Source organism: Haliaeetus leucocephalus, unplaced genomic scaffold (genome assembly GCF_000737465.1).
Source record: "Haliaeetus leucocephalus isolate CR32 unplaced genomic scaffold, Haliaeetus_leucocephalus-4.0 Scaffold506, whole genome shotgun sequence".
NCBI classification, from domain to species: Eukaryota; Metazoa; Chordata; class Aves; order Accipitriformes; family Accipitridae; genus Haliaeetus; species Haliaeetus leucocephalus.
This window is the reverse complement of record NW_010972942.1, coordinates 8,090,173-8,116,758: the sequence shown is the minus strand read 5'-3', so window position 1 is coordinate 8,116,758 and position 26,586 is coordinate 8,090,173. Positions and strand designations below refer to the sequence as shown.

The window sequence follows — 26,586 nt, the reverse complement described above, 5'->3', positions numbered from 1 at the left end:
GTTGTTCAGGTCTACTTCACTGGAGATCCACAGTGACTTTGTGTTGGAAGTTTTTTGCATTCCTTAAAATCCATGTGAGATGTTATCACTGTTTCCTTTTACATATACATATCTGCCAATACTTTGCTAATTCTTAGTAGTCATGGGAACCATCCTAAAAGTGGAGCAATTTGCTTTCCTTCCTGTGGGTTTGACTCTTTTCAGCTTTAACTTTCATTTTTATTCAGAGTGGTGCCTCATAGTTTTGGAGTGCTATAGTGTATCTTCCTTAGTTGAGCATTAGAGAAAAAAAAATATAAAATTTAAGTAACTTTTTTCAGATGCTGTTGTATCAGTTAGCTTTGAAATTTGTAGCTTCCTGACTATACAAAACTAGGCAAACTAGGAAAATAATAATGAAAATTTTAGTAGTTTTGATCATCATACTCCAAACAAACTGCATATTAAAACTAGATTTTTTTTCATTCAGTAAAGATCCAGTGTTCTTATGCACATTCCCAGATCATATACTCTGTTGTGTTTGTTTTAAATTGACTGAAATCTGATGGTTTTGTCCAGTACCTTTTGTGTATTTTGTGGAGCATTTACGCAAATGTGTGGTCATTTCTATTAGGTGGTCAGGACCGGGAACTTCTCCAAAGGAAAAAAGAGAAATACAGGCAAGAACTAATAGAACAGATGGCTGAGCAACAGCGAAATAAGAGACGGTAATGGAAAGTTACAGTATTTTTAAAAGATAATGGCTGAAATTTAAAGGAATTTTATTAATTCAGTGTGGTAAGAATAATTTTCATAACTAAGGAATTCCAGCTAGCTAGGTAATATTGCATCCAGTTAAACTTGTTGGCATGAGAGCTTTAGTTTTTAATAAACAAATTCACCAGCTTTCAATGGAATAAAGGAAAAAACATTTTTTCATTAAAAAAAATTTATTTTTGCTTTCTTAAGGTTAAAGAAGCTTTAACTGAAGTTATCCCTCTTGCTGGTAGAGGATTGTCTAATTACTTTGCAAAGTTGAAAACGCATCTTGTTTTGCCCTGCAATTTAGGAAAGTGACCTCTCACTTTCAAAGCACTTGACCATCCGGCTTATGCAGAATAATAAAATATAAATTTCTTGCTTACCTATTAGTAGGTGCCTGCTGAATGATAGTATGGATACATAAAAACACACAGTGATATTAGTGAAGGGATAAGGAATTAGAAATAAGTTACTATTGATGGTTTCACTGCGATGAAAAATTGTACATGCTGACCAAGTCTCAGCCCTGAAATTACAATATAGTACTTATTGCTGTACTTTTGAATGATTCATTTCAATTTGTTTATTATAAACTTCTTGTTGTAATGTGAATAAAGATCAATTTTTAAGAAATGTCCTGAAAGATTGTAGTAAAAAGCAATGTAGTGCTTTGTCCTTTTATGGTAGTTGGAATTAGGTGGCCTAGAGGATAGCCAGATACTTCTTGAGAATTCTGTTTGTTTACAAATAATATAGTGCCCTTCTTTCTTGGCCCCAGAAGAAATCAAGTGAAATCACGTCTTCTGTTACCCTGTATTTTCAGAGTTATTTTAACTACAGGGTTGTGAGGTCTGTGCTTTGAAAGAATGAGTATAGTTGTTACCGCTCTCTGATTTTTTTTTTTTTTTTCTTTTTTCTTTTTTGAAACAAAAACAGTGAGAAGGAACTTGAGCTCTCAGTTGCTGCTTCTGGAGCTCAAGACCCAGAAAAGAAGGTAAGGAACTTGGACTTTCTTTCACCTATATAGACTTTTTTTATTACATGTACACTGTGGTTGCCCAGTCACAAAACTCTGTAGGGCTTTTACAGAATGATAAATGTTGTGTTTTTTTCTAATGGGCATTAGTATAGAATAAAATTGAAGCCAAGGATGATAAGGCTGTAACTCATTAGACGTGCTTTCAGCTTAAGAGGAGGATATTTTCATGGAAGTTATCAACCTTTTTTGATTGCTGTAACCAAGTGGAAATTTTGTACAAGCAGTGAGTATAATGGAAAAAATACTTAGTGTCCAGTGGTAGCCTGTACATGCATGCATTAGTAACTTTTCTTTGGGAATGCAAAGTATGCTACAGAAGTTTTTGCTCTTTGTCAGTTAAAAAAAAAATCCAGTTCTTTTGCAGCCAAGTTGATCTTATTGTAGCAATTTTTAATTTCCAATTTGTAATTCTTTTTTAACTATCAAATGTAGTGTTCAGCATTACAAGCATTTTTATAATGATTTTGTAAAAAGCCAGATATTTAACATTGTGTTGCTTGTAAGACTTAATGCAGAGTTACTACTGTCTCTACTTCCTTTCTAAGGTGATTATTGTACTAAGAATTTTGATTAGCATGTATGAAGGAGTAGATTGTCAGCACTAGTAACGTTGGTAGCAGACTGATTGTCGCAGAACAAGTATGATTTGCATGTGTGTTTGCTAAGTGCCCGAAGCCATTGTATCTTGGGTGCAGTAGAGATCTGCTGTTGGACATGTAGGATGGGTAACTTTCTCAAGCAAGAATAAACTGGTTATTAATTTAACCAGTTACCAGGGTGCTGTTTTTTGGGGGAGGCTACAACACAGAAAGAAACTTGTGCCATTTCTGGAGAGTTCAGCAGAGGTGAAAGGAGCTCTTATTTTTTAGAAAATGAAGATGAATGAATAGCTGTAAGATGCTATTAGTCAGCATGTGAGGCAGGAGACTGAGAATGCGTGTAGATAAGCAATGAAGCTGAATCAAAATTCTTACTCCTAAATGGGGAGGGAGAACACTGACAAGTGGTCTGGCTGCATGTTCCTACCTTCTCTGCTTAAAGTATCTGTGGTGCTTGTTTGATCCCTTCTGCGAACTGATTCAGCTTGGTTAGCTGGCAAAAATCTAAATCTTTTTTTGCTGCTTTAGTTGACTTGGAGAGGTCAGTTGGCTGATCAGGAATTCAGATGGTGAAAGGGAGAGGGATGGAGTGTACAGCTGGGAGCCAGGCAGGAAAAGAAGAAAACTGAGCAGAGGATGCCAGCTCTTTTGGCACAGCAGGGTGTAAGGTTGGTGTAAACAGTTTTGTCTAATCAAAGCTGACTAGGCAGAAGCATGCTGTGCTGCAGCACTCTATATACGCTATGCATCTCAGAGACTAAAAAGTGCCTGTTATAGGAACAAAATTATATCCAGAGCAAGTCTAGGGCACGTATAATGTTTTAAAACCGTTAATTTAGCTGAAAGCCTTCAATTAAGTAGAATTGCTATGTTCATTAAGCTTCAGTCACTGTTAGCTTTAAATTGCCTCCTGGGGAGGGATTCTAATTAGGTGGATTTCTTGATTAATTACAGGTTGGTTAAATAGCAATGCCTGATTAAGAATCTGTAAATGTAGACTGTTGTATATACTTCTTGTTTAAAATAACACAATCCCCAGGATGAACTGAGTACCATAGTCACATTTGAAATTAGCTACAGAGCTGAAATCTGGGGCACTTTGGAGCAGTTCACATTAAACTTGTTAGTAAGAAAGGCTGTTTTAAATGTTCTCCTGCTCAAGACACTGGATTTGAAAAGACAAGTTAAAAAAAAAAGTCTGTAGACTGCTTTATAATTTTCAATTGCTGTAGCTCATATCTATTATCTAATTTTGTATTCACATCTAGAAATTTGAAGTTAAATGTTATAAACAAATATGCATGTCTACTAGATTTTGAGAATTTTAATCTTAATGCTGTAGTTCATGATTGGTGAGTACTAACTGCCTTGTATATACTGTCTTGCAGCTAAGTGATGAGGAGGTAAACATTTAATATTTTGCTGAAATACTTCTATATTGTAGGGTATATGGTTTGCTGTTAGATATTTAATATTTAGCTGGTTGCTGGTATTACTTCGTCTGAATGCATGTTAACTGAAGCACTACAATGTTAGGACCAGTAAATTCAGAAACAAATTCTGTTTTACTGAGACAAAGTATGATTTTTTTTCTGGTCTTCTATTATATTGACTCATTTAAACAAACATTAAAATACTAACGCATAGCAGCTGGTGCAAGGGCTTTCTGGGTGTGGTAAGATAGTTCTGAAATGGACTTGCATGCCTTTGCGTTATTTGCATGTTGCCTTTGCCTTTGCCTTTCTTCTGAGGCTGCCAGTTATCAATAAACATTTGATACATTTATTTAAAAAAAAAAAACCCTAAAATTTTGTAGTTGTTGTGGTTGAAAAATTTAATAAAGAAACTTAAAAAAATTTTTTTGCAAGGAAATGTTTATTGGAAAAAGTCTCAGTATGTGGTTGGTTTTAGTTTTTACTGATTATGAGCTATTTTCATCTTGTGGCAGGGGGAGGGATTTCAGAAACTTTTCCTATGCATAATATGAGAATACTGTTTGTGTAGGAAACTGGCAGCTGTAGATAACCTGTACTACAGGCAACTGTGGAAACACTTCTTTTTTTTTCTGGACAATAACTAGAACCATATACTTCCTGAAACCTGCTGTAGAGGTTGGATTTTGTAAATCTGTAATAAATATGCTAGATTTCCTTGTAGTATTAGATTTCCAGTAATTCCTCAGGAGAAAAAAAATGCAATTACTAGAAATTTGAACAGCTAGTTGGGACCCATTCAAGTGTTTAATGAGACCTAAATGAAGGTTCAGAATATTTCCTAGTAATAACAAGGTAACTGTTTTCACTTTTTTCCTCTCTCTTTTTCTATTTTTTTCTTCAGCCAAATAGATTGAAGCAGTTTGGCTTGACAGCACGAGCTGCTGAAGAGAAAGTACCTCCTGAAAGGCCTAGGGTGGCTTTCCAAACTCCAGTGCCCGTCCCTCCAGCATCTCCAGTGAATGAAGACTTTCACAGGGGGCTAGCCAGCACTCTTGGTGAAATAGCAGCTCCTAGGTGCTTCACCGTCATGTTAATTTTGCATATTAAATAAGATTGTTGTTAAGCCTGTTATTACTGCTAAGGTAGAGCTCAGTGGTGCTATCAATCCTTCTCCAAGGAACCAGTGAAGGTAGAAATAATATTTTGACAATTAACAGAAAACTAAACTACTTTGCACTGAAATAAACTTTTACTGTCTATTTCTTCACAGTTTTTTTTTTTAAAAATCTGGGAAGGCTGGGTTATCTATGAAGACAGCTCTTTCTTAGAGGATGTTTGTGCAGGATAAGGGTTGTGCTGTAGGAATGATGTCCGTGCCTGTAATATTGAACCTTGTTGCGAGGATGCTTGGGGCATATGCCCAGCAATGTCCATATTGTTAGAAGGCTGGTATAGTATGAGTTTGGCCCCTATCAATTAAGCCATGTCTCAGGGCTAAGCTCAAGAATACAGTGTAGGCAAGGACAGCTTCCACTAAACTGTGAGACTAATCTGTTTAGGGAGAGAGAAGGAGCTTCAGGCATGTGGCTGAAGCTGTGCTGTGCCACTTGCCCTTTGACCAGAGACTAATCCTTGGCTTGTGTTATTTACTGTTACTGATGTAACCAGTAAGTATCATTAACTGAACAAGTTAAAGAAGGTGTGCTTGGTTTGTGTTCTTTAAATCTCTGGAATAGTGTGGGTTCATGTACTACTCCCTAAGGGAAGGTTAATTCCCTACTGAGACTTACTGTATCTTGTTCCTGCATGGCACTGATAGGTCTTGGGCTGAATAAATCTGGATTTTTCCATGTAGTGAATTTTTTTTCTTTTGGTGGTTTTTTTTTCCTTTTGGTGTTTTTCTTTCTTTTGGTGATTTTTTTTTTCTTTCTTTTGGTGATTTTTTTTTTTCTTTCTTTTGGTGATCTCTTTTCAGTTGTACAACAAACCAAAAAATTGTGTTGCTTTTTTCCTTAAGGCTTGCACCGATGCCACCGCCTCCACCACCAATTTTGACAGACAATTATAGAACACCTTATGATGACGCATATTACTTTTACGGGGTTAGGAATCCTTTGGATCCCAATCTTGCATATTGTAAGTTGATGATTTTAGGTGGATTGGTTGATAGAGTGATTCAGATGATTGCTTTTAATCTAGTTAAATGATGAATAATGTAGAACTAGTAACAGTAATTTAAACCCATTGCTTAGATGTATATTGAATGAAGAGTAGGCTTTTTTCCAATACTGGTTTTGGGTGAAGTAGTTTTCTCCAACTGCAAAAGGGGCTATGGCTTCCAGAAGTCTTGTTCATTGCTTGAACAAGCTCTAGTCTCAGCTACTTAGCCATTACTCCTCCCAGATAATTTTCTTTATGGTTTTGATAATCAAAACATTATTTTCTAAAATTGCTTAAATCATATTATAATTGATTACATGTTTAGGTGTTGTTACAATTTCAAATATAATTTTAAATATTTTTAAAGGATCTGTATGAAGTAATCAAACTTTTTTGTTTTACTAACTTTTATTTCTACTCTTTGACTGCTTCGTGATGATTTCATGAGTGAAACAACTGTGATGTGTGTGGTGAGGGACTGGATTGTGTGGTGTTTGTTTTTTTCTTTTTTTGCTTTTTTAGAGGAAAAAACAGAAATACTTTAAAAAAGTTGTTGTGCTACCTTTATAGAAAAGTTAAAATAAAGGAGAAAAAAATCTTTACAATAATAACTCTTTTACTGGTTGGTTGAATGAGATTTGTATCCACTGTGGAATTTCAGGAACACTAGAGATTTAAGAGCAAAAGTTTTTAGTTTCCTTTTTTTTTTTTTTCTCCAGTGTAAATTTCTCCCCATCTTGAAATGTAATAGCTTATGGTTTGAGAAAGGTTGTTTTTAGTTGTTTTTTTAATTTATTTTTTAATCTTTTATTTTTATTTTATTTTATTTTATTTAAGTTCCAGGCACCTTTTTTACCTTTTCTTTGTAAGCTTATTTTCAGAGCACAGTTTCAACTCACAGAAGTTTGGGGGTTTCTGGGGGGGTTGTTTGGTGGGGGGGGTGGGTTGTGTTTTATTTTGGTGTTACATTTTTTTTTTTCTTTTTTTTTTTTTTTTACCCTTTTATCAATATAACCTGTAGGGTAAAGTGGCTTACAGTTTAGAGTATTAAAGAAACTAATACTTAAAATTCACATATGAGAGTTGTGACAACAAGCTTTAAGACAACGTAAGTTGGAATATTGCTAGTGCTTAAAATTTGAAAGTGTGAAATTGTTTTAGAGATGCATCTCTTACTGTCTTGAACACAAGCAGTAGTATGCACAGTAATTTTAAGCCCTGCTGTGGCAGAGTGCTGCAGGTCCTATTTCAGTAAGAGTACAGATGCCAAATACACTGCATTTCTGCAGGAGGCAATGGGGCTCTCCTCACAATAGAGGATGCATTTGGAAAGCATGAGGACAAGTGTTACATTAAGCGAGTTATTTCTTTTTGTTAGTTCATTGTGGAATATGTTAATGAAGACATTTGTAAATTTTAAAGGGATTTAGTTGAATTTAAGAAATCAGTTTGAACTTTGGCATTGTGTTTCTTGCTTTAGAGGGCATTAAGGATTAGCTAAGTTTGTTATAGAAGTTGAGAGTCCTGTTTGTAATTCAGCAGTCACAGAGTTTGAGCAGTGAGTTCTGTTCTTTTAAGTAGCGGTAAATGTTTATATCTGAGCATTCAAAATTTAAAATAGTAATTTTTTTTACTGTATAGATGGTACAGGTATGGTGGGAGTGCAACCCACACCTAACCTGGATCCTCCTTTAGGCCAAGACCCAGTAGAGAAATCTGTGTAAGTATTAGCTATATTTGTATTCTTTGTTTTTATCTGTATTGATGCACTTTTCATGTTGGGAGTATTTTGCTAAAAATGGATATGCCTTTGAAATAATGTGTGTTAGACAACTCTTCAAACTTCTAATTAAGAATTTCTATCTAAACAATAATTCAGTGAACTCCTATTTTTATATGGATTTATGAAAATGTTTGAGATTATAAACTGTCAGGCTGTGGAAAACAACAGCTCTTAAATATTTCAGGCAGGGATTTTATTTTTATTTTATTTTTTTTAAACCCCTCTGGACCCTACGATGTTTTCCTTTTATATGTGTGGTTTTTTAATTCAGAAGTAACATTGGACAGAGGAATACAGGAGACAGACAAAGAAGCATAGGAGTATTTTCTGAAGAAAAAATAAAGCCTTCCAAAGAGGCAACATTGTCTTATCAACAAGAATTACAACAGCAGGTACTGAGTGATAAAGCTTCTGATGGTTTCTTTTTTTACTTTTTAATATATTATGGTTGTAACTGTAGTACTCTTTCAAAGATGTTTCTTTAGTTTACAAGTAAAAAGCTTTCTTAACTCTCCCTCTCTTCATCACTTCCTTCCTCCCATTCCTCTGACCCTGCTTTAGCTTATTTTAGCTCTTCAGGTGGACAGTAAGCTCTTCAATTTTTTGTCAGAGGCAGAGCCTCTGACACCAAACAGATTAGTTCCAGGCATGGAGTTTCACATAATTATTTTCATAAACATAAGAACCTGCATCTTAAAAGCAATGAGTTCTATTGCTTTGATATTCCTATTGAAAGATTGCTTTTGAACATTATTGCTATAATAATTAGGAACACTCTAATTTCAGTAAGTTCTTCATGATCGTTTGGATACTAATTCAAAAGCTTCCCTAATGTTTACTTCCAGTGTGTTTGTAGGTGGTGTCTTATCTCTTTTCAGCTTCCTTTTTGATAGACTTTTGATAGACTAGACAAATTTCTTGAGTCTCCTGTCTTCCAGTAGACGTCCTAGTCCCCTATTCATTTTAGTGGCCTTTTGCTGCTGCACCTTGTGGGCATTTATATTTATAAAATGTACTTGACTGTGATAAGATATGTTATTTCACAAGAGATTTTGCTAGAACCTAGTTCAGTGGCACTAACATTTTCTTACCTTATTCTTCTTTATGTATTTCTTCAGTGGAGGTAAATAATTGCTATAAAAATAGTCTAGTTCTAATTATGATTGTGCATAAAGGAGAGGCTGCCAATCAAGGTCAAATTAAGAATAAAATAAACATTTAGGAATAGTGTCTGATATTGCACTTACACTTCTCTGAAGGCATTTTCTCACTATAGTCTTAAGTATAAATTTTATCTTGCCAGGTGAGAGACTGCACAATTTGACGTAAAGGTCTAATGAATGTGGCATGATACAGTGTTTCAAAGTTGTTATGCTGCTTATGGTTGAAAGTAAACGGAAAGTATTCTGCTTTTTTTTCCTGTAGACAAACCTGACTGTGACCATTTTTGTAAACAGTCAAAGGGGCTAGATGGGTCTTTGTGCTGACTCATTATATCTCTTAAGAATTGTCTGACTACTTGATAAAGGGAAATTTTTATCTAATGCACAGAAGAAACAAACTTAAGAAAAATAGTTTAATACGTTTAAGCTACATAAATGGTAGCTAATGTTTTAAAAGATTTGAATAGAAGATGGGATTTTTTAAATAGCTGTTCTCTTTATAAATGCTACATTAAGTTATTAGGAGATTTAGTTATATAAATTTAACCTGATTTTGAAGAAAAGGAAGAACAAACCATATGAACAGTTCTGCATTATTTACATACATCGTCATGTATTACTGCAGAAAACTATTTCATGAATGGTTACAGAATTGTGTAGCATTCTATTAAGGCATTTATTGTTAGGAGTCTTTCTTTATCTCATGTCATCTCTAGTCTAAGTTTTGGTTAAACAAAATGTACCCGATTGAGAGAAGCAAGTGCTATAATATTGTAGAATTTTGCCTGTTTAATTTCCAGGCAGTATAACATTCTGTATCAAAGACCAAAGTTATGGGACTTTTGATGTACTGCAAGTGTTGGATGTGAACATTTCTGGAACTTGGAAGTCTTATAATGTGAATCTGTATGTTTCTCTGTGATTATGTACAACTGGACATGCACATTTTGACAACAGTATTCAATGCGCTGTCTGCAGTATAGGAAGTGAAATGTTTGCAATTTGCTTGATGTAGAGGGGGGGAATGGGTAATGATAGCATTCAGCTTGCTCCGTTAACTTTTTATTAAAATTATACTTAATGAGATATTTTCATGCAACTGGCTTGGTTTTTTAGATAAGAGAGAGAGAGGAACGGCGCAGACAAGAGAGAGAGGAGAAGGAACGCTATGAAGCCAAGTTAGAAGCAGAAATGAGGAATTACAATCCCTGGGGAAAAGGTGGTGGTGGTGCTCCTCTCAGAGATGCAAAAGGAAATCTGATAAGTATGTTTGCCAAAATTATGGGTTGTCTTTTCAAGATTGATGTTTTCTTGCTCTCGTACGGGCTCTATTCAGATGTTATTCCTTGTTTTGTAACACTGGTAGCCCTTTATTGACAAATAGATATACTTGTTTCAAGCAGATGTACTCAAGGAATATTTAAGTGAGTAATTTTGATTTCTGTAGAATCATTCAAAGAGTACAATTTGAACAAAATGAGAAACGCAGGATGTGTCAACTATAAATGAAGACACAACATGGTAACAAAGGGAGAAGGAGGAAAACAAGCTGTTAGAATCATCTTCAATACAGTTGTGCTAAAGTCTGTTGTGAAGACTTTTATTTAAACATTTTCCAGGAACAGGTTTTTTTAATTGTTTTTCTTTTTTAAAATAACTTCTAGGCTTAGAAATCTCTACTTGTGACATGGAAAATGGAAGCATGTTTGAATTTATATATATAAAGCTAAGTGGAATATTTAAATTTCCCCAAGTAACACTGCTTGTAAATGGCTATATAAATAGCAGTCAGCAGTAATGTTTTTTAAGGTTTATTTTTTTCTAAGTGCTGTTTTATACAAGATGGGAGTAGTGAGCATGGAGATAGCTATGATCCGGGCAAGTTGTTCATCCACCCCTGCAGTAAATCGGAGATAGATGTAAGGTTAAAACTCAAATTCCTGATCCTTGTTCCTAGTGAACCCTGCAGGAGTAGTTTATCTAAAATAAAAACAGTACTCACTAGGCACAATTAGATTTGTATATTTCAAAATCTTGACCTGTGCAAGCTCTCTTCATTCTTGCGCATCTGAGTGAGTGAGTCTTACAATTTTATAATTACTGATTTCTAATGTAAAACAAATTTATTTTCTTGTTATTGGAAGATGATGTTGAATTCTGATTAGCTTTTAAAAATATGTCTCCCGGTAATAAAATATGAGAATTTTCAAAGCATGGAACAGTTACTGGATAACATTTTTTATATAAATAATCAGTTTCAATTTTATGATACCTGAGTGACATATGGCTAAATTCATAGTGTAGTTTGAAGGTAGGGAGTAAAGTCTAAATGCTTTTTAAAGGTTGTGGGCCCAAATAATAAGTTTAGAAGCTTGTGTTGAGGATCCAAGCTTGTGTTTATCCCCAGAGCAGATAGAGGTGTTCACACTGCCTAACTTTAGGCACTGCATTTAAGTGTCTGGCTTCTTTCTCTAGGATTTACAATGGTGAGAGTAGAGTAGGTCAGAGGAAAATGTAGGTGTGTTGTATTAGCCTGAGCTCTGCATATACCTGCTGAGAAGCTTATCTCCTGCTCAGAAGCTTATCTCTGTAAATGAGGAACCACGTGAAAGAAGTTCCTTAGCTTGTTTTCCTGAATTACACATGTAAAGTTATTTTTCCCACCATAGTTTAGCAGCATGAGGGATAAGTTATGAGTCAAATGTCATGAAACATAACATGCTTTCTGCCATGCCTCTTTTTTATGCAGTGTGACTTGTCTTTTCATCCTCCTGAAAAAGTCTGTAAATAGCTTTTGACACTCTGATGTATGGCAAAGGCAGCTTTACAGAGAGGGATGTAATTTAAAGTTCTTGGAATCTATGGGCTTAAATGACTACAGTTATTCATAATTATCAGAAACTATTCTAAAAGATAATCTGAAAACTGTGTAGTACTTTTTTGTTTTGAAACTAGCTTTCTAGGTATAGTTTGGTAACACTTCAAAATGAGCTGAAATTAACACTGATCAGGATTTTTATGGTAACTGAGAGGCACCATGTAAATTTTGGTGAAAACGTTGAATGACATTGTTTGGTTTACATACAGAAATCTGCACCTGGATTATTACTAAAGACATGAAGACCAAAATACACTTTAATGGTTCAGTTGTGCTTATCGCCCTTAATGGTAATCAAATAGAGATTCAGTATTTAAAATACCAAAACTAAACTCAAAAGTATTTTACAGCTTTAAGGAAATAGAAGAAGGGGTGGTTTCTAAATACATGCTTGTCAACACAGACTTGTCAGTCATTTTTGTCTTTGAGCTCTTTATCTTTCCATTCTATAGCATTTTTGGGTGGGGAAGAGGGGAGGTTTGCTGTGAAGAATCATTCCTGACAAAAGAAAACCCACAAAGTAAATCTTTTAATCAGTGAATTCCTAATGACTAGTATTTCACCTATAGGTCCTGTATTCTTGTCCTATATTTTTTGTTCCCATAATTAGTATGCCCAGTAAAAGTGGACTCTGCTCAAAAATCCCTGTATTTTTGAGAATCTATGGTGAACGTGCCTTTTATGAGAATAAAATATTATAAATAAACAGTTATTTCCCCTTTCCTTTAGCGGACTTGAATATGATGCACAAGCAAAACGAAGATGCATATCATAATCCAGAGGCAAGACTATATGAAGATAAAAGGGCTATTGTATCTGTTGACCTAAGTTTGGCTTCCCCAAGACCTGAGAACACAGAAGCATCTACAAATAAAATAGCAGGTTTTTAAGAATACTGTATTACAGCTCTAATTATTTATAGGTCTTAGTGATCAAAATTCTCTAGTTTCTTTACTCCTTTCTAGTAGTCCTATGATAGTGTTAGTGCTCTCTACCTGTGAAGTCAGTATCATGCTTCTTTCCCAAACTTCTTCACTGCTGTCACTGTGTGTACTGAAAATGTATGTTCTTATCTGTCTTGTCAGTAGTGATAACTAGTAACTGTTTTAGCACTGAACAATCAGGATCAGTATATTAGTTTTCTGGGTTCAGTCTTATCTAATCAAATCTTCATACATATTTGTTTTGCTTTTAAATGACACAGTAAAATACAACTGTATAGTAGGAGAGAAGGTGGAATAAAAGGAGGAGGAGGGTCTGCAGATGTATCACGTTACAGGTTAAGATGAAATTGGTACAATAACTAGGTTAACAAATTCTAAAAAGTTACAAGTAAATTGGGTACGTATGCAGCCCTGTGCACTGCCTCCAGGTTTTAGGGATTTTATTTTATTTTCCTATTTAAAAACTAATGGATCTTTCTCTTCTTACGTTTTGTGAGACATCTGAATGAGAGAGCTGTGGTACTCCAGACCTGCCCCTAGTCTGGGATGGGCAAAGGCCAGGATCACTGGCGGTCTCCTCAACTCAGCTTAGATGCCGCTTTTCTTTCTCATGTCTGAACTGTTGCACTTCTGTATAAAGAATTACATGGTATTTGGGGCATGGATCTACTTCACGCAATTGCAATTCAGTGTCCTGGCCACTGGCTGTAGAATAATTTGTTGTTGTTGTTGTTCCTTCTGTCCCCCCTCTTGCTCTTTATCCCTAGTACAGTGTATATTTAAGCATTTAGTAAGAAGTGAAACAGGCAAGGCCAATGAAGTAATGCACAACAGCAAACTGCCCCCTGGTTAGATCACTTACTTTGGTATCAGGACATGGTGCAGATCAGTGATGGGAACTTTTATAGTCTTGCACGTTCCATTTGATTAGTCAGGCAGTAAAGTGGCTTTGTGTAGGTTTTGGTGGTTCTGTTCTTTTGGTTTTTGTTTTGTTTGTTTGTGCGTTCTTTTTTTTATACCACCCCATTAAAAGAGGAACTTGCAGGATAGTAGTCGGCACACAGTAAGTTCATTCCTTGATACATTCCACAGTAACTTTCTGTCTCGTGTCCATGCCTTTCAAATGGTATATAAACCTAATTCTGTTTTTTTTGCATGGAATATATCTGTATGAAGTAAATCCATCCTGAAAGAGCCACATGTAAATTTAGTTATATTTTGGAAGCATTCAAACAGTGACTCCATGTAAGGAAAAATAACACTAACCTCAAAGTGTACTCCTTGGTATGCAAGCACATGCTTCTAAGGCTAGGCTGTAGCAGTAAGCACATGCATTCCTATGGGAATAAGTGTATGTGTTATTTCTATTTTCATCTGACTTAGGTGGTACAGCACCATGTAGGAAAATGTAAGGGGGGGACATGAGAACAGCTACAGCTGTGTTCATCTCAGTTCAGTGGAGCTATTGCTCTTGTACATCCTTGAGGCACTGTCCTTTGGAGCAGACGTGATATGAATGAAGAACATGCTGTGTCAGCTGAAAAGTTAACACAACTTACTCTAGTTTTGCTTTACTTCCTTCCTCCTCTGCTTCCTGTAGGGATCCTGTTCTGCAAAACCTGTTCTGTGTGGTATCTGAGTTAATCCTCCTATCTAGAGCTTTTGGGACTGTATGGTTATGATGCATTCCTAATTCAGGGCTAAAGGAGACCTGATGCTTCAAACTTCATAGTATGGAAGGCATCTTATACTGGCAGAATTCAATTTTTCTGACTGCTTAGAATTTTATTTGCCAGTTTTGAGCTTTGTTTTTTGTAGCATCCATTGCTATTTTACCTAAATATTTGTTCTGTTAGGATGTTCTGGTTTTAAAGAGTGAGGAAACCTAAAGAACAGAACTACATGTGCTAAGCCAGAGTAATTGCAAGCAGTAAAGTTATGAGATGTAAAATCATTGCTATTCTAATTAACTTACAGATAACATTTTTAGATACTAAACTGTAGATTGGACAGTAGAATATATGACTTTTATAGGCGTTACTTTGTAAAAAAACAACTTGCTTGGACATTATTTGTTGAGCAGTTAAAACCTGATGGTGTTCTAGGCAGACAACATAAGAACTTTTAATCCCAGCTATTGCTTTCAGCAGTAGCCTTGAATTATGGCTGTCATAAACTACCTTTTGAAACAAGTATCTCAGATTCCTGCTTCTTCACTCTGGCTTTCTGTCTTAAATTTGCTTTGATTTTTATCTTTACCCCCCCACCCTGCTGCCCCTTTAGGTTTTACATTTGCACAGACCTCTCCTTTTGCTCGAGGTAATGTGTTCGGTGAACCACCATCTCCACAGCATCTTAAGCGACAGGAGTCATACAAGAACTTTCTTCGTCTACAGGTGAATACGCACACCAGTTATTGTCTAGTTAAATAAACTTTAAAAAGAGAGATTACAGTCAAAGTAAATCATCAGATACTGCTGACCAAAGACCTTATCCAATCATAGCCAATTCTGTATACAAGAGGTATACTAAGAGCTCTTGAGTCTCTCAGATTTTGCCTTATGTAAGAAATGCCTATAAAAGTGATGCTATTAATAGTTGGCTTCATTAATCTAGATTCTGTCTTTTTTTTCCTAAGTACAGCTCTCTAAATACAGTATTGAGTTCTAAAACTGTGCATACAGTACAAGTTTGCATACATAAATATGTGAAGAAACAAAGATGTTTGCCCTTGGATGTCTATGTGTTACAAATGCATGTTCATCAGAATGAAATGGTGATCAGTGAGACAATAATAGTGTAGTTATTTATTGATGGGTATATAAAACGTGATTGTTCTTCTACCAGCTTCTGGCTTCTGTCCATAATACTTCGCATATAATCTTATGCCACAACAGTTAAGTATCAATTTAATTAAATATCAATATCAAGGAAATCCTAGATAACTTAAAAGAGTACAAATGTCATGCAGTGGTTTGATATAGATCTCTTAAAAAGAAAAGATGAAGTTTTTTTTTCCATGTATAGTGCTGCCAAAAAGAATAAAGAATGGGCAGACCTTTGGCTTCAGTAAGTCAGCACTGTGTCTAAAAATATTATAATTGTGGAAAGGAAAAAGATAATTGCTATGTCTTTTTTGTTTTGGTTTCCCATCTTCCATTATTTAATCAGTGACGAAAAATGTAATTCTGGCTCATCCGGAGTAGAGTAAGTGTTAGGAAATATTCAGGTTTTATTAGCAGCATTTATAATTAGTGTTCTTACTGGAGGGTGGCTCAGTAAATAGTGGCCAAGAAGAAATAGTAAAATATCATCTGATTTTAAAGGAATTCTGAAGCTGAAATGTAAGACTGGCCCTAGAATTCTTTCAGTTGCTCCATACAATCTTTGATTGTGCAGGTAGGTACTGCAAAAGTCCGTAGAAGATCATGGTGGTAAATTTTCATCAGATTATTGCTGGCTATTGACAGGTCAATACTTCTTTGCTTTATTTTCCAGATTGAAGAAAAGAGACGTAGGGAAGAAGCAGAGCGAGAAAAACTTAGAATGGAAGAAGAAAAAGAAGAAAAACGACTAGCTGAACAGAGGATGAGAATTCAAAAAGCATATGAAGATGAACAAGAAGAGAAAAGAAAGAAAGAGGAGGAGGTGTAGTATTTTGATACCTTGACTTTTTTTTCCATCCTAAAGTAACCCTTTGTAATATTTGTCCTCTAGATTAAGAAGGTAAACTGAGAAGTGTTCTGTGAATTGGTCTTTTGTTTTTAAAAGGGTCTACATTAGCCAGAGGACAGGTAGAAAATTGTATTAACTAGCACATGCTTCTAACTCTTTATGGTATGCTACTACTTGAAGTACTGTTAACTCTTTTAAGAAAATTTGTATCTTTTTATAATTGACAGTGGTGCTCTCCTTTTAAAAAAAATTGTGAGACCAATAAAAAGCTTTGTCACATTGGTGAATTTAAAAACAAAACTTTTTTTTTTTGTTAGCCTCTTAAATCTAGCTCATGGAATTATTTGTATTCTGGATGTAGCTATACAGGAAGATTTCGTAAAGCCTTTTTTTTAATTGGTCAGGATTTGTCTTTGAGATAAGAACTGCTTGTTTTGAAAGAATTCCAAGCAAATCTAATGAATACTTTTCATGGAGGTAAACTTGTGATTTAATTCTAACCCAAAAGCTTTATTTATCAGGTTTGGAAAATTGAATGAAATTGCATAACTCAGAATATCTTAAATAATTGTAGGAAAAGGACACAAGGCCATCAGAGATGGAAAAACCTTTCAGTACCCTGCAGGACTATGAAAGATCAGTTCAGGATGTAGGACTTGAAGATTTCTAAGACAGAACACTTGGCTTATATTCTAGATTCTCTTCTCAAGTATGAGCAAGTTAGCTGGATGAGTCCTGTCTTCTCGCTAATAGAACTGGTCTAGTATAGAGTAGGAAGCTAACTGGTATCATCGCTTTTCACAGACACAAGACTAAGATTGAGACTGGATGATAATTTTCTCAGTGTGCTTCTGATAGGTGGTGCATGTGTGTATGTTTTCTTTGAATCTGAATTTTTGGAAATGACTCCTACAGTTTAGCCGTAACTGGCAGCAGATCTGGGGACACAAACTGGTGTTTACTGAAGTTATTAGGAATTCTGTTAAATGATTTAAATGATGTTAGCAGAGCCAGGACTGCAGATGTTTAATATTTGCATGGCATAGTTTTTAATTTGAATGTTTGAAGTTAGCCTAATGAAATACGCTTTTCATTTCATACTAATCACTTTGATGTGTAATTTTAACTTCTCGAAGAAAAACAAAGCAAAACTTTAATAATGTCGAGTCTTTTTTGTGTACTAATAATGTTTATGTTACAGCGAAGATTAAAAAATAAAGAAATAATTCGATTAGATGAAGAGAGGCAAAAAGAGGCAGAAAAAAGAAGAAAAGAAAATGAAGAAAAGCAAAACGAACAACTTAGACAATATTTTGAGAAAGAAAGATGGAAGAGGAAAAGAAGATGGTATGCTTCAGTGACTTTCTAAGATACAAATACTTCTTCCTAACTTTTACAAATAACTGAGTTTTAAAGAAATTGCATGATTTCTTAGACCTCTACCTTTAGTGTTGTTCACCTCTTAGTTTATCAAGCTATGGTACACTTAGTGGACACACAGAGAACAGCTGATTGAAAAATCAGATATACTACAGTGGAAACTTATCTTGCTGATCAAATTTGTGTTAAAAAAAATAGTAAAAACAAGTAAGAGCAAGCTGCACTCTATAGTTGATTTTTATATCTGCTGTGAAGTACCATGGCCTGCTTTTCCTGAGGTCCAAATACAAATAAAAATAAGCTTATATAATTTAGAGGACTGGAGGACTGTTCATCTTTAACAACGGTGTTCTTTGTAATTTAATTATTTTCTTTTGACCTGGAATGATGTAAGCAGTCCATCAGATAGAATTCTGATGGAGAAAATCTAAGTAAATTATAGAACTCTTTCTCTTCTAGAAATGTCTACATCTCGCTCCTCTAAAATGGACAAGATGCCATGGAAGTGTCTAGAGGAAAAAAAAAAGATATGTAACTTGAGCATAAATTTTAAAAACTACATAGAAAAAAGATATTAAAATTACTATAGGTAGAAAATAAAATCACATGAAGTAATTTTGGCAGTAATTTTATGCAGTTGAAAGCAAATTAAATACAAGAATAATTCAAATAAGATAAGCAAAAGCATTTTTCTGTCAAATGAAAAATATTAGCCAAGCTCTTTCTGTCCAAAATAATACTTTATTCAGAATCTATAGGAACATAGTTTCAGTCTTGCTTTCCTCCTCGCAGTTTTCAAGGCAGCCTTCTCCCATCATTCCTGCTCTTCAGAACAAATCAATAAGAAAAGAAGAAAGGATTCCCTCTTCTGAGAGCCATATGTCTTACTATACACAAGTATGATTTTTATAGTCAACATTTACTGATTTATTTAAGACAGTGCAGTGTATGAAATCCTACCAGGTTTTTAATGTTTGCCAGTTATTACTGGGATACCACAAATAACAGGAGACAGTCTTTATGTTAGCCAGTCTTACAGCTCTGAGATTTATTGTTCAATTTTATTCAAAGTATTGAAATTGTGTGTGGGGTGTGTATTTTAATTTTTTTCTGCATGTATATTTTCTGTAGAGATAAGCACCTCATTTTTGAGTGTAGATACTCTGTCCAGCTTACCAAGGTCTAGCGATCTCAAGGTTTAGGATAAGAAAGTTTACATCTAATATAACAACTCATTGTGTTCACTCAGAGAAGAACTTTGCTCAGGCATGAAGTTTAATGTTGATTCCTAGCTACAGACATTATTGTTTTATCTTAATGTTTTTGAAGCTACAAAAAGTGTATAACTCCTAATACACTTCACTTTCTTCTTTGCATCACGAATGAGTTACAGTAGTGGTCCCGAGACCACTCATTTCCATTTGATTTACTCTTCCCTGGGACAATTTTTTTTTTTAAATAAATTTGTCCTGTGAAGAGTAGATTAAATAATCATCTATGATATTTGAATCTCTGGCTACACTTCTGACTTTTTGTTAGAAATGTTTTTTTACCAACTGTCTGTGTGAACTGGGCTAAAAATTTAAAAAATGAATTTGCCATGAAAATGATAATTTGGCAAAATATAGTGCAGTTTCAGAAAATGTTTTAAGTAAGACTTTAAACCTTATTTAAAACTATTGCTTTCCTTAAATGTAAAGCATACTCTGGAGGAAGGTCAGTTTATTTCTGTGTCTTTGCAGTACTTGGTATAGCTTTGTCTTGATCTCTGAATAGTGTGTTATAGGTATTATTTTAGTAATTTGGATTATGCATTTAAAGGTCAGATTTAAAAACCCTTAGGCATTAATAACCTCTAAGGTTGCTAATCTGTCTTCCAGTAGTAGTGGTAGTTAACATAAATTGGACATAAAATAAGGAAATAAAATGTACTTATGTCTGCTATATTTTCTTTCTTTGACATATTAACATTTCATATCCATTATGATTACTAGGATCCTCCGCAACCAAGGGTTCCTTCTCCACCTGTCCCTGCTAGAAGAAATCAGTTACGTGCATTTGGTAGGTATCGTTTTTGCTGCAAGCTTGCTTTCTATTACAACGAAATTGTTCTCAGTTACGGTTCTCTTTCTTGCCTGCAAAGGAATAGTCTTACAAAGTTTGCATTTCTATGTGGGTGCTCTCTCTGTCTTAATATTATCAGTGTATTAGTATGGTATGTCTGAAGTATTAATACAAAAGAAAAATGCATTTATTATGTGTCTTCATCAGGAAATATTTTTTTCTAAAAACTCTGATAATGGAATAGTCTGCATGGGAAGTGCTGGATCTTTCAGTCAGGGCACTGGTGACCACTGTGACCAGAACACTGCAAAATGGGAGAGTTTTGTATTGGCTGAGTAATGGATTAGACCAACAATGTGTAGTGAGCACTGCAGTCCTAACTCTAAAATTCTACTTTCCTTTGTTATTCTGCCTAATCCTCTGCTTCTTCCTCTTAGATTTCACTGGTGGTTTTAAAATTCAGACATGCTGGGAGGATCTCCTTTGCTCTTTATATATTGGTTATCTTGGCAATATGTGGGTGGAAAGCACTATTTTTTCTGATTCTTTTTTACACGTATAAAAGAAACAACACATGGGATGTAACAGTAAATGATGTCCTACAAATGCTAAACTCCAGCAGTCAGTACCTGGGTCCATTCTGGGGAGTTACGGCTCTTCCACTAAATGGAAGGCAGAGTGGTTCTTAATGCAGCTCTTGGAAATCGATTGACTCAGAAAGACATGAACTACATCTTCTGTTTGAGTATTTAAGCAAGTAAAACATCCTTGCCTGCTAGGTTCTGGACTCAGACTAAAAGTCAGTAAAATACCAAATTATTAAGTGTGTTATTTGGAAAATAAGGAATTTATGAAACTGTTTTAACTTGTGGAGGAATGTTGTCCTGAGCACAAAAAAACAGCTTAGACCCAAAGTAGGTCTAAAAAGTCAACATAAGCACGTACTAAAAATAAGTGTTAAAGTTGGAACTCTTGAACACTTAAGAGAGTGCACTGAGCAGACAGCCTACTTTTGAGTCGGGAAACGAAATGAGGTCGTGTGCTTGCTGATGCCACCTCAGTTCTTGTCATCTGCCTCTGGGACTCTGAGGACTGTGTAGATTTGCTAATTTCAGAAAAAGGCTATTTACTGGCAACGTCCACTTGCTGGTGTTTCACAGCTTTTCCTTTTTTAAATACAGCGAAACACTTTAATTGAAGTTTGGATGCTTTCTGCTGTTCAGGGGGTCTGGTCCTTGTGCTGTCTCAAAATACAAGCTCTGGCCTAATTTCTAGTGTATAAAATGCTGCAATTCTTGTGTTTGTATCATCCTTGTTTTAATTAACAGTTCATTATCTCTTTTTTTTTTTTTCACCTTACATTTATGAGGTAGGCAGAAAAGTGTCTTTGACACTCTTTATTTTTAAATTATTTGTGTTAAACTACAGAGGAAAGAAAGAATGTGATAAATGAATTATCAGAGATGAGGAAACAGCTTCGTAGTGAAGAGAGGCGACTGCAGGAACAGTTGCTAAATGTGGCCAGTGATGATGATGTACCGATTACACGGTAAGAATTTCATCTTCAGTTTTAAAAGTTAGATTTTGCACAGGAACTCAAAGCTACTGTGTATTAGTAGCTAGTATTAGTTGGCTAATATACATGAGTGAAATGAAAATATAAAGATAGAACTTGTATATAAAATGTTCTTCTTTTTTTCTAATGTGTATGGGGTTTTTCAAAGAATCATACTAAAGTTTAGTGTAAGAAAGGCTGTACTGGTAAGATTGGAAGTTGCAATACTGTCTTGGAGGGTAGTCCAAAACAGATGTCTAAGGCAGAATTTTATCTCATTACCTTTTTTCCTAGGACATAATTTGTGCCTGTAAGCTGCAATACTACTGCTGATGAAAATGCTTATGAATAGCATAGTGCTGTGGTAGTACTTTCTTTCTTATTGAAAAACATACCCTTTTTGTTTAAAATATTTGGTTTACTTCCAAAATGTATTAGTTAATCATACCAATTAGTTGGAAAAGACTCATCAGATCATCAGTCTTAGTTCCACTCCGTAAAGTCTGAGGGCTTTTTTGATTTAAGTAAGTTATCCCTTTTTATAACACAATTTGCAGTGTCATTACTTTCAAATTTATTTTCCTGCTTTATCAATATTGTATTTCCATCCAACTCATTAATGTTACAGTGTTAAATTATATTCTGCTTGTTTTACAAACTTGTCAAGCAGGAGGAGAGAGAAGAATCCAAAGGACATATTTGAGATGGCCAGGCTTCGTCTGCAGGCTCCAGTAAGGCGACCTTCATCAAAGGAGGCACAAGATCCTGTCAATATACAGAATATCTGGGAATTTAATGAACTTAAATACAAAGGCAGGTAGATCTTCTTGATATTGATGAAGAAAGGTAGCGAAACATCTCTTCTTTTCCTCCATCTTCCATGCCATCCAGGATTTAAAGACAAAAATAAAAATCAGCCTCTTCACAGCTACTGCCCATATACAACATACTCTGTGGACAGCATTTTGTATGTGTGCACATCTCTCTGTGTGGCCATTTCTTCAAGTGCACACAGTTCGTGGCATTGTAATGCTGAGTTATCATTTGAGCACTCACTTAGCTTCCAGTCCTTGCTGCTTAAACTTCTTATGCCTTTGATATTATGATGTTACTGAAAGTAGAGTGAATTTGATATTTTTACCCACCAATAAAATATGATTCTGCGTAACTTCCTGTTTCTCATTTACCAGAAAAAATATTTTTTTAATATAGTAAAATTGTAAAATCATTGCTAAAGTGGCTCATCCTCTTGGCCATTATGATTATTTTTAATATTTTTATGACTTTGTAGCTAGTTTTTTAAAAATGTTTTTCAGAAACATGAGTTTAGGGAAAAATTTAAATTTTGTATCTTTGCTCTAGATTCTGAAACGTGTATGGGCTTGAGGCACATGTATCCTGATCCTCCAAAAGATGACCAGACTCTAGAGATTCAACAGCAGGCACTGTTGAGGGAGCAGCAGAAGAAACTTGACAGAATGAGAATGAGGAGAGAAACAGAAGGTAAGGAATGAATGGTCTGAGACAATTTCAATGATTTTTGTTTATTTGTTTTGAATTTAGTAAGAATTAAAAAACACCAGCTCTAGTTTTTCTCCTTTCAAGTTCACTGCAGTACAAAACAGTAAAACATCAGAATGCTGAAATTCTGTCATAATGTAAAGTGTAAAATAATTGAATGCTTTTTTTTTTTTTAATTACTGTGACTGTTTCTCTTTGGTTCCCTGAATGTAATGTTCATTCAGATATCTTTTATGAACAGTCATGAAAGAGCAGTATCTCAAGTTATTTTAGATGTTACTTAAAAATATCATGAGTTAATTCAACCCTTCCAAAAGTTACAGTTGCAACTATACAAATAACTCAATTTTGAGTGCAAGATACAAATTTTTGGAACAGTGTTTGTCTCTGTAATTCAGACTGGCCTAACTAAATTTTGAAGAGAAAGTAACTTTATTTCTGTGGTGGGTTAGCCTTGGCTAGCAGCCAAACTCCCACCCAGCTGCTCGCCTGCTCATGTCCCCTCACTCGTGCCCCTTGGTGAGATAGGGGAAACAGGGAGAAGAAAGCTTGCTGGCCGAAGTACAGACAGGGAGATTGCTTACCAACTGCTGTTGCAGGCAAAACAGACTCCACTTGGGGAAAATTAACCTAGTTTCTTATCAATTTAAATAAATATTTAATTACTGATTTTTGAGTAGTGGGAAACAAAAAGACAAACATTAAACCCACATCTTTCCTGCCCCCTTCCCCAGGCCCAACTTCACTCCTTCACTCCTGATGCCCCTGCTCCCCTTCCTTGGTACCACCCCAGGGGTTACGCTCGGTCCCTTCAACGATGCAATGAGTGGCATAAGGTGGGACAGGTGGGTGGGTGGATGTATTACGGTCAGTACACAGCCGTTTCTCTCTGCTGCTCCTGTCTTTTTGCACCTTTCCCTCTGCACCACCATGGTCTCCTCCAGAGGCTGCAGGGTAATCTCTGTCTGCTCTGGCACCTGGGGCACCTCCTCGTCCTCTGACCTCAGGGGCTGCAGGGCTGCTTCTCACACCTTTGTCCTCACTTCTCACTGCTGTGCTTTGTTTTGCCCTTTCTTAAATATGTTTTCACAGAGGCACTGCAAGCTTGGCTGATGGGCTCAGCTGTGTCATGCGGTGGGTCTGTTGTGGTACCGGCTGTGCCTGGCACAGGGCAGCCCCTGGCATCTTCTCACAGAGGCCACCCCTGTTTGCTCCTCCCCTTTGCCACAGACACCCCATAGAATTTCAGATTGCTCCTTAGACTGTTTTTAGCCTTAGAGATCAGGTGAAAGTTTGGCACAAAAAACCCCAAACATATACGAAAGGAAAATAGTTACACCTTTCCATACTGCTTTAGAAAAACTGAATGCCGCCTCTTACCAATGGAAATGCTTTGAGGCTCGTTTGTGTTACCTGTTAATAGACCCATATGTGAGCAATATTAACAAAATTGATACCAAGATGTGAAGGGTGACGGTTACTTGTAGGGTGTTTTGTTTGGTACCCTGGTGACTGTTAAAAATGATTCCTATTCCATCTTTGACAGATGTGTTGGTGTTCAAGCAATGTGTGCAATATTGCTTACGGATAACATAACATCGCAGTTGCAAATAAGCATATCTATACTACTTTCTGTTTTAATTACAATCTCTTGAATGTCATTTAAAGCCTAAATGGAATGTATAGGGTTGTCTTCAGTATTCCCCTTTGAAATTGACTGAAATGGTGAATAATAGTTCACCAGCTTCAACTGAGATCTGTGTGGGGGTTTGTTTTGTTTTTCCTCCATTAGAATATTTTTCAATAGGCCAGTCTGAGAAGGCTTTAACTTAATGTTGTCTGGAGAGGAACCTCCACCAGCTAGAAAGCAAATTTGCCTTTTTTCATTAATTTTGAGGACAAGCAGTCATTTTAGCCATATGCTAATGCTAAATGGATAATGCAGGCTTACACGGTGACAACCTAAAGAGGCATTTCCTTGGACAATTTAGATTAGTTGGTAGATAAGCAGCTGACTTTTAAAACATTTTTCCACTGATGCTTATAGAGGATCCTTGAGCAGTCTTTCCTCTCTCTTCCTCTCTCCTACTGCATTACAACATCATTTAACTTTATAGTCTGTCACTGTGTACTGAGCAAGAGGATTAATTAGTTGCCATGTATCTCTACTTCCAGTTTATTCTCCTCGGAGACAAGTTCATCATCTTCCCCTCACTGAAAATAGATGAGTGGTTTTATTGTCTGATTTAAGGCGGAAAGAAAGATGAATTAAAGTAATATGTATTTTTGTACTGTGGATGAAATGTCATGTTATAGGCTGTAGTGGCAAAGGCTTACCTGTTTTCCCACACTAGATGTTAAGTGTTCTTTACCTTACATGCTTTATAGACTGTTTTCCCCCTGATATGCTTTTTCTTTCTTTTTTTTTTTTTCTCTTTATGTAAAAGAGAAATATGGGGACTATTAGTAGAACTATAACTTGAGAAAGTAATGATTTTTTTAAATGTCCCAATTTTTTAAATGATTTCTCTGTCCCTGTAAGGCAGTCTTTTTTGCAGACTTCTGGATGATTATTATTTTGGGGGATAGGAGGGAAAGGTGCAGGAGCAGGTTTGATGTTGTTTCGCTGCAGTGCTGGGCTCTGCTTGACTGGAGTAATATATCAGGAATGAGCTGGTTGTCAGTCCAGGAGGAGCGACAGCCTATGTGCTATGGTTTTTGATGCTAGACAGAAGGTGAGCTGCACGCTGAATAAGTTTGCTAGACAGAGATGCAAGAAATAAAAACTATCTTAATAAATATTTTATTTGAAGACTTAAACCAAATATGAAGAGTAACTTGTTCCGGCAAACAGATATCTGGAATACAGAATAAATATTTTTTTGAGTATCCATGAGTTTTAACTACAGAACTGTTGTAATGTTTAGCTTCACTACATATAAATAAGACTCCTGACTCCCTCTGTCTAGCTCTTGATAGACCACTAAAAATAATGACAAAACCCAAAGTGGGGTCAGGAAATACATGGCTCAGGTGATCCCTAATCATGGAAGAAGTAATTCATTTTTAGCTCTCTAATTTTTGAAATTTGATACAGTATGGGTTTGTTTTTCTACTTAGTTCATAGCAAGTTTAAACAAAAAATGATAAATTAGAGAGATTTCTCTCCATTATTGGGGTTTTTTGTGTCCTAGCTGTGGAGTTCAGATGGAGTTTAAAGTGTTGCAGTTTAGCACTAGCAACCACTGGGATGCTGAATATCATTAACTTCCACTTTTTTTTTTAATTCACAAATATTTTTATAAAAGAAAAATATGACGTGTAAATTTTAGTATGTGAAGATGACAGCAAGAAAACCAAAATACTTATGCTAGGGAAGGGAGGGTCATCTTTATTATAGTAAGAAGGCTGTCAACTTTGAGTTCTTGGGTGCACTTTGGAAAGTAGGTTTCTGTTTAAATGCCTTTTCATCTGAAGTTACTTTACCTGGTGTGTTTTCTCAGTACTGTGTTCCAGCTGCATTAGGATTCAGCAGTGTGCAGAACATGATGAAACAAACATTTCTTGCTAGCTGTGTGGCTGGATATTAAGATGCAGTAATTCAAATAATAAAGATCTTAGGGTATCAACAAATGAAACATAAGAGGG

At 35.5% G+C, this 26,586-nt stretch overlaps 1 protein-coding gene across 1 annotated transcript in view; it reads left to right on the top strand.

The window, feature by feature from the left end:
• Window positions 1–26,586, top strand: part of CSPP1 (centrosome and spindle pole associated protein 1) — a 61,835-nt gene that overhangs the window by 23,548 nt on the left and 11,701 nt on the right. The window contains exons 10-25 of the mRNA XM_010575901.1: window positions 614–707; window positions 1,678–1,735; window positions 4,717–4,889; window positions 5,833–5,951; window positions 7,617–7,695; window positions 8,030–8,150; window positions 10,038–10,185; window positions 12,529–12,681; window positions 15,027–15,139; window positions 16,242–16,391; window positions 17,620–17,775; window positions 18,591–18,695; window positions 19,793–19,859; window positions 21,291–21,411; window positions 22,085–22,230; window positions 22,780–22,920. Of these exons, the coding sequence (XP_010574203.1) occupies window positions 614–707; window positions 1,678–1,735; window positions 4,717–4,889; window positions 5,833–5,951; window positions 7,617–7,695; window positions 8,030–8,150; window positions 10,038–10,185; window positions 12,529–12,681; window positions 15,027–15,139; window positions 16,242–16,391; window positions 17,620–17,775; window positions 18,591–18,695; window positions 19,793–19,859; window positions 21,291–21,411; window positions 22,085–22,230; window positions 22,780–22,920 (1,944 nt within the window). The remainder of the gene's footprint in view (window positions 1–613; window positions 708–1,677; window positions 1,736–4,716; window positions 4,890–5,832; window positions 5,952–7,616; window positions 7,696–8,029; window positions 8,151–10,037; window positions 10,186–12,528; window positions 12,682–15,026; window positions 15,140–16,241; window positions 16,392–17,619; window positions 17,776–18,590; window positions 18,696–19,792; window positions 19,860–21,290; window positions 21,412–22,084; window positions 22,231–22,779; window positions 22,921–26,586) is intronic.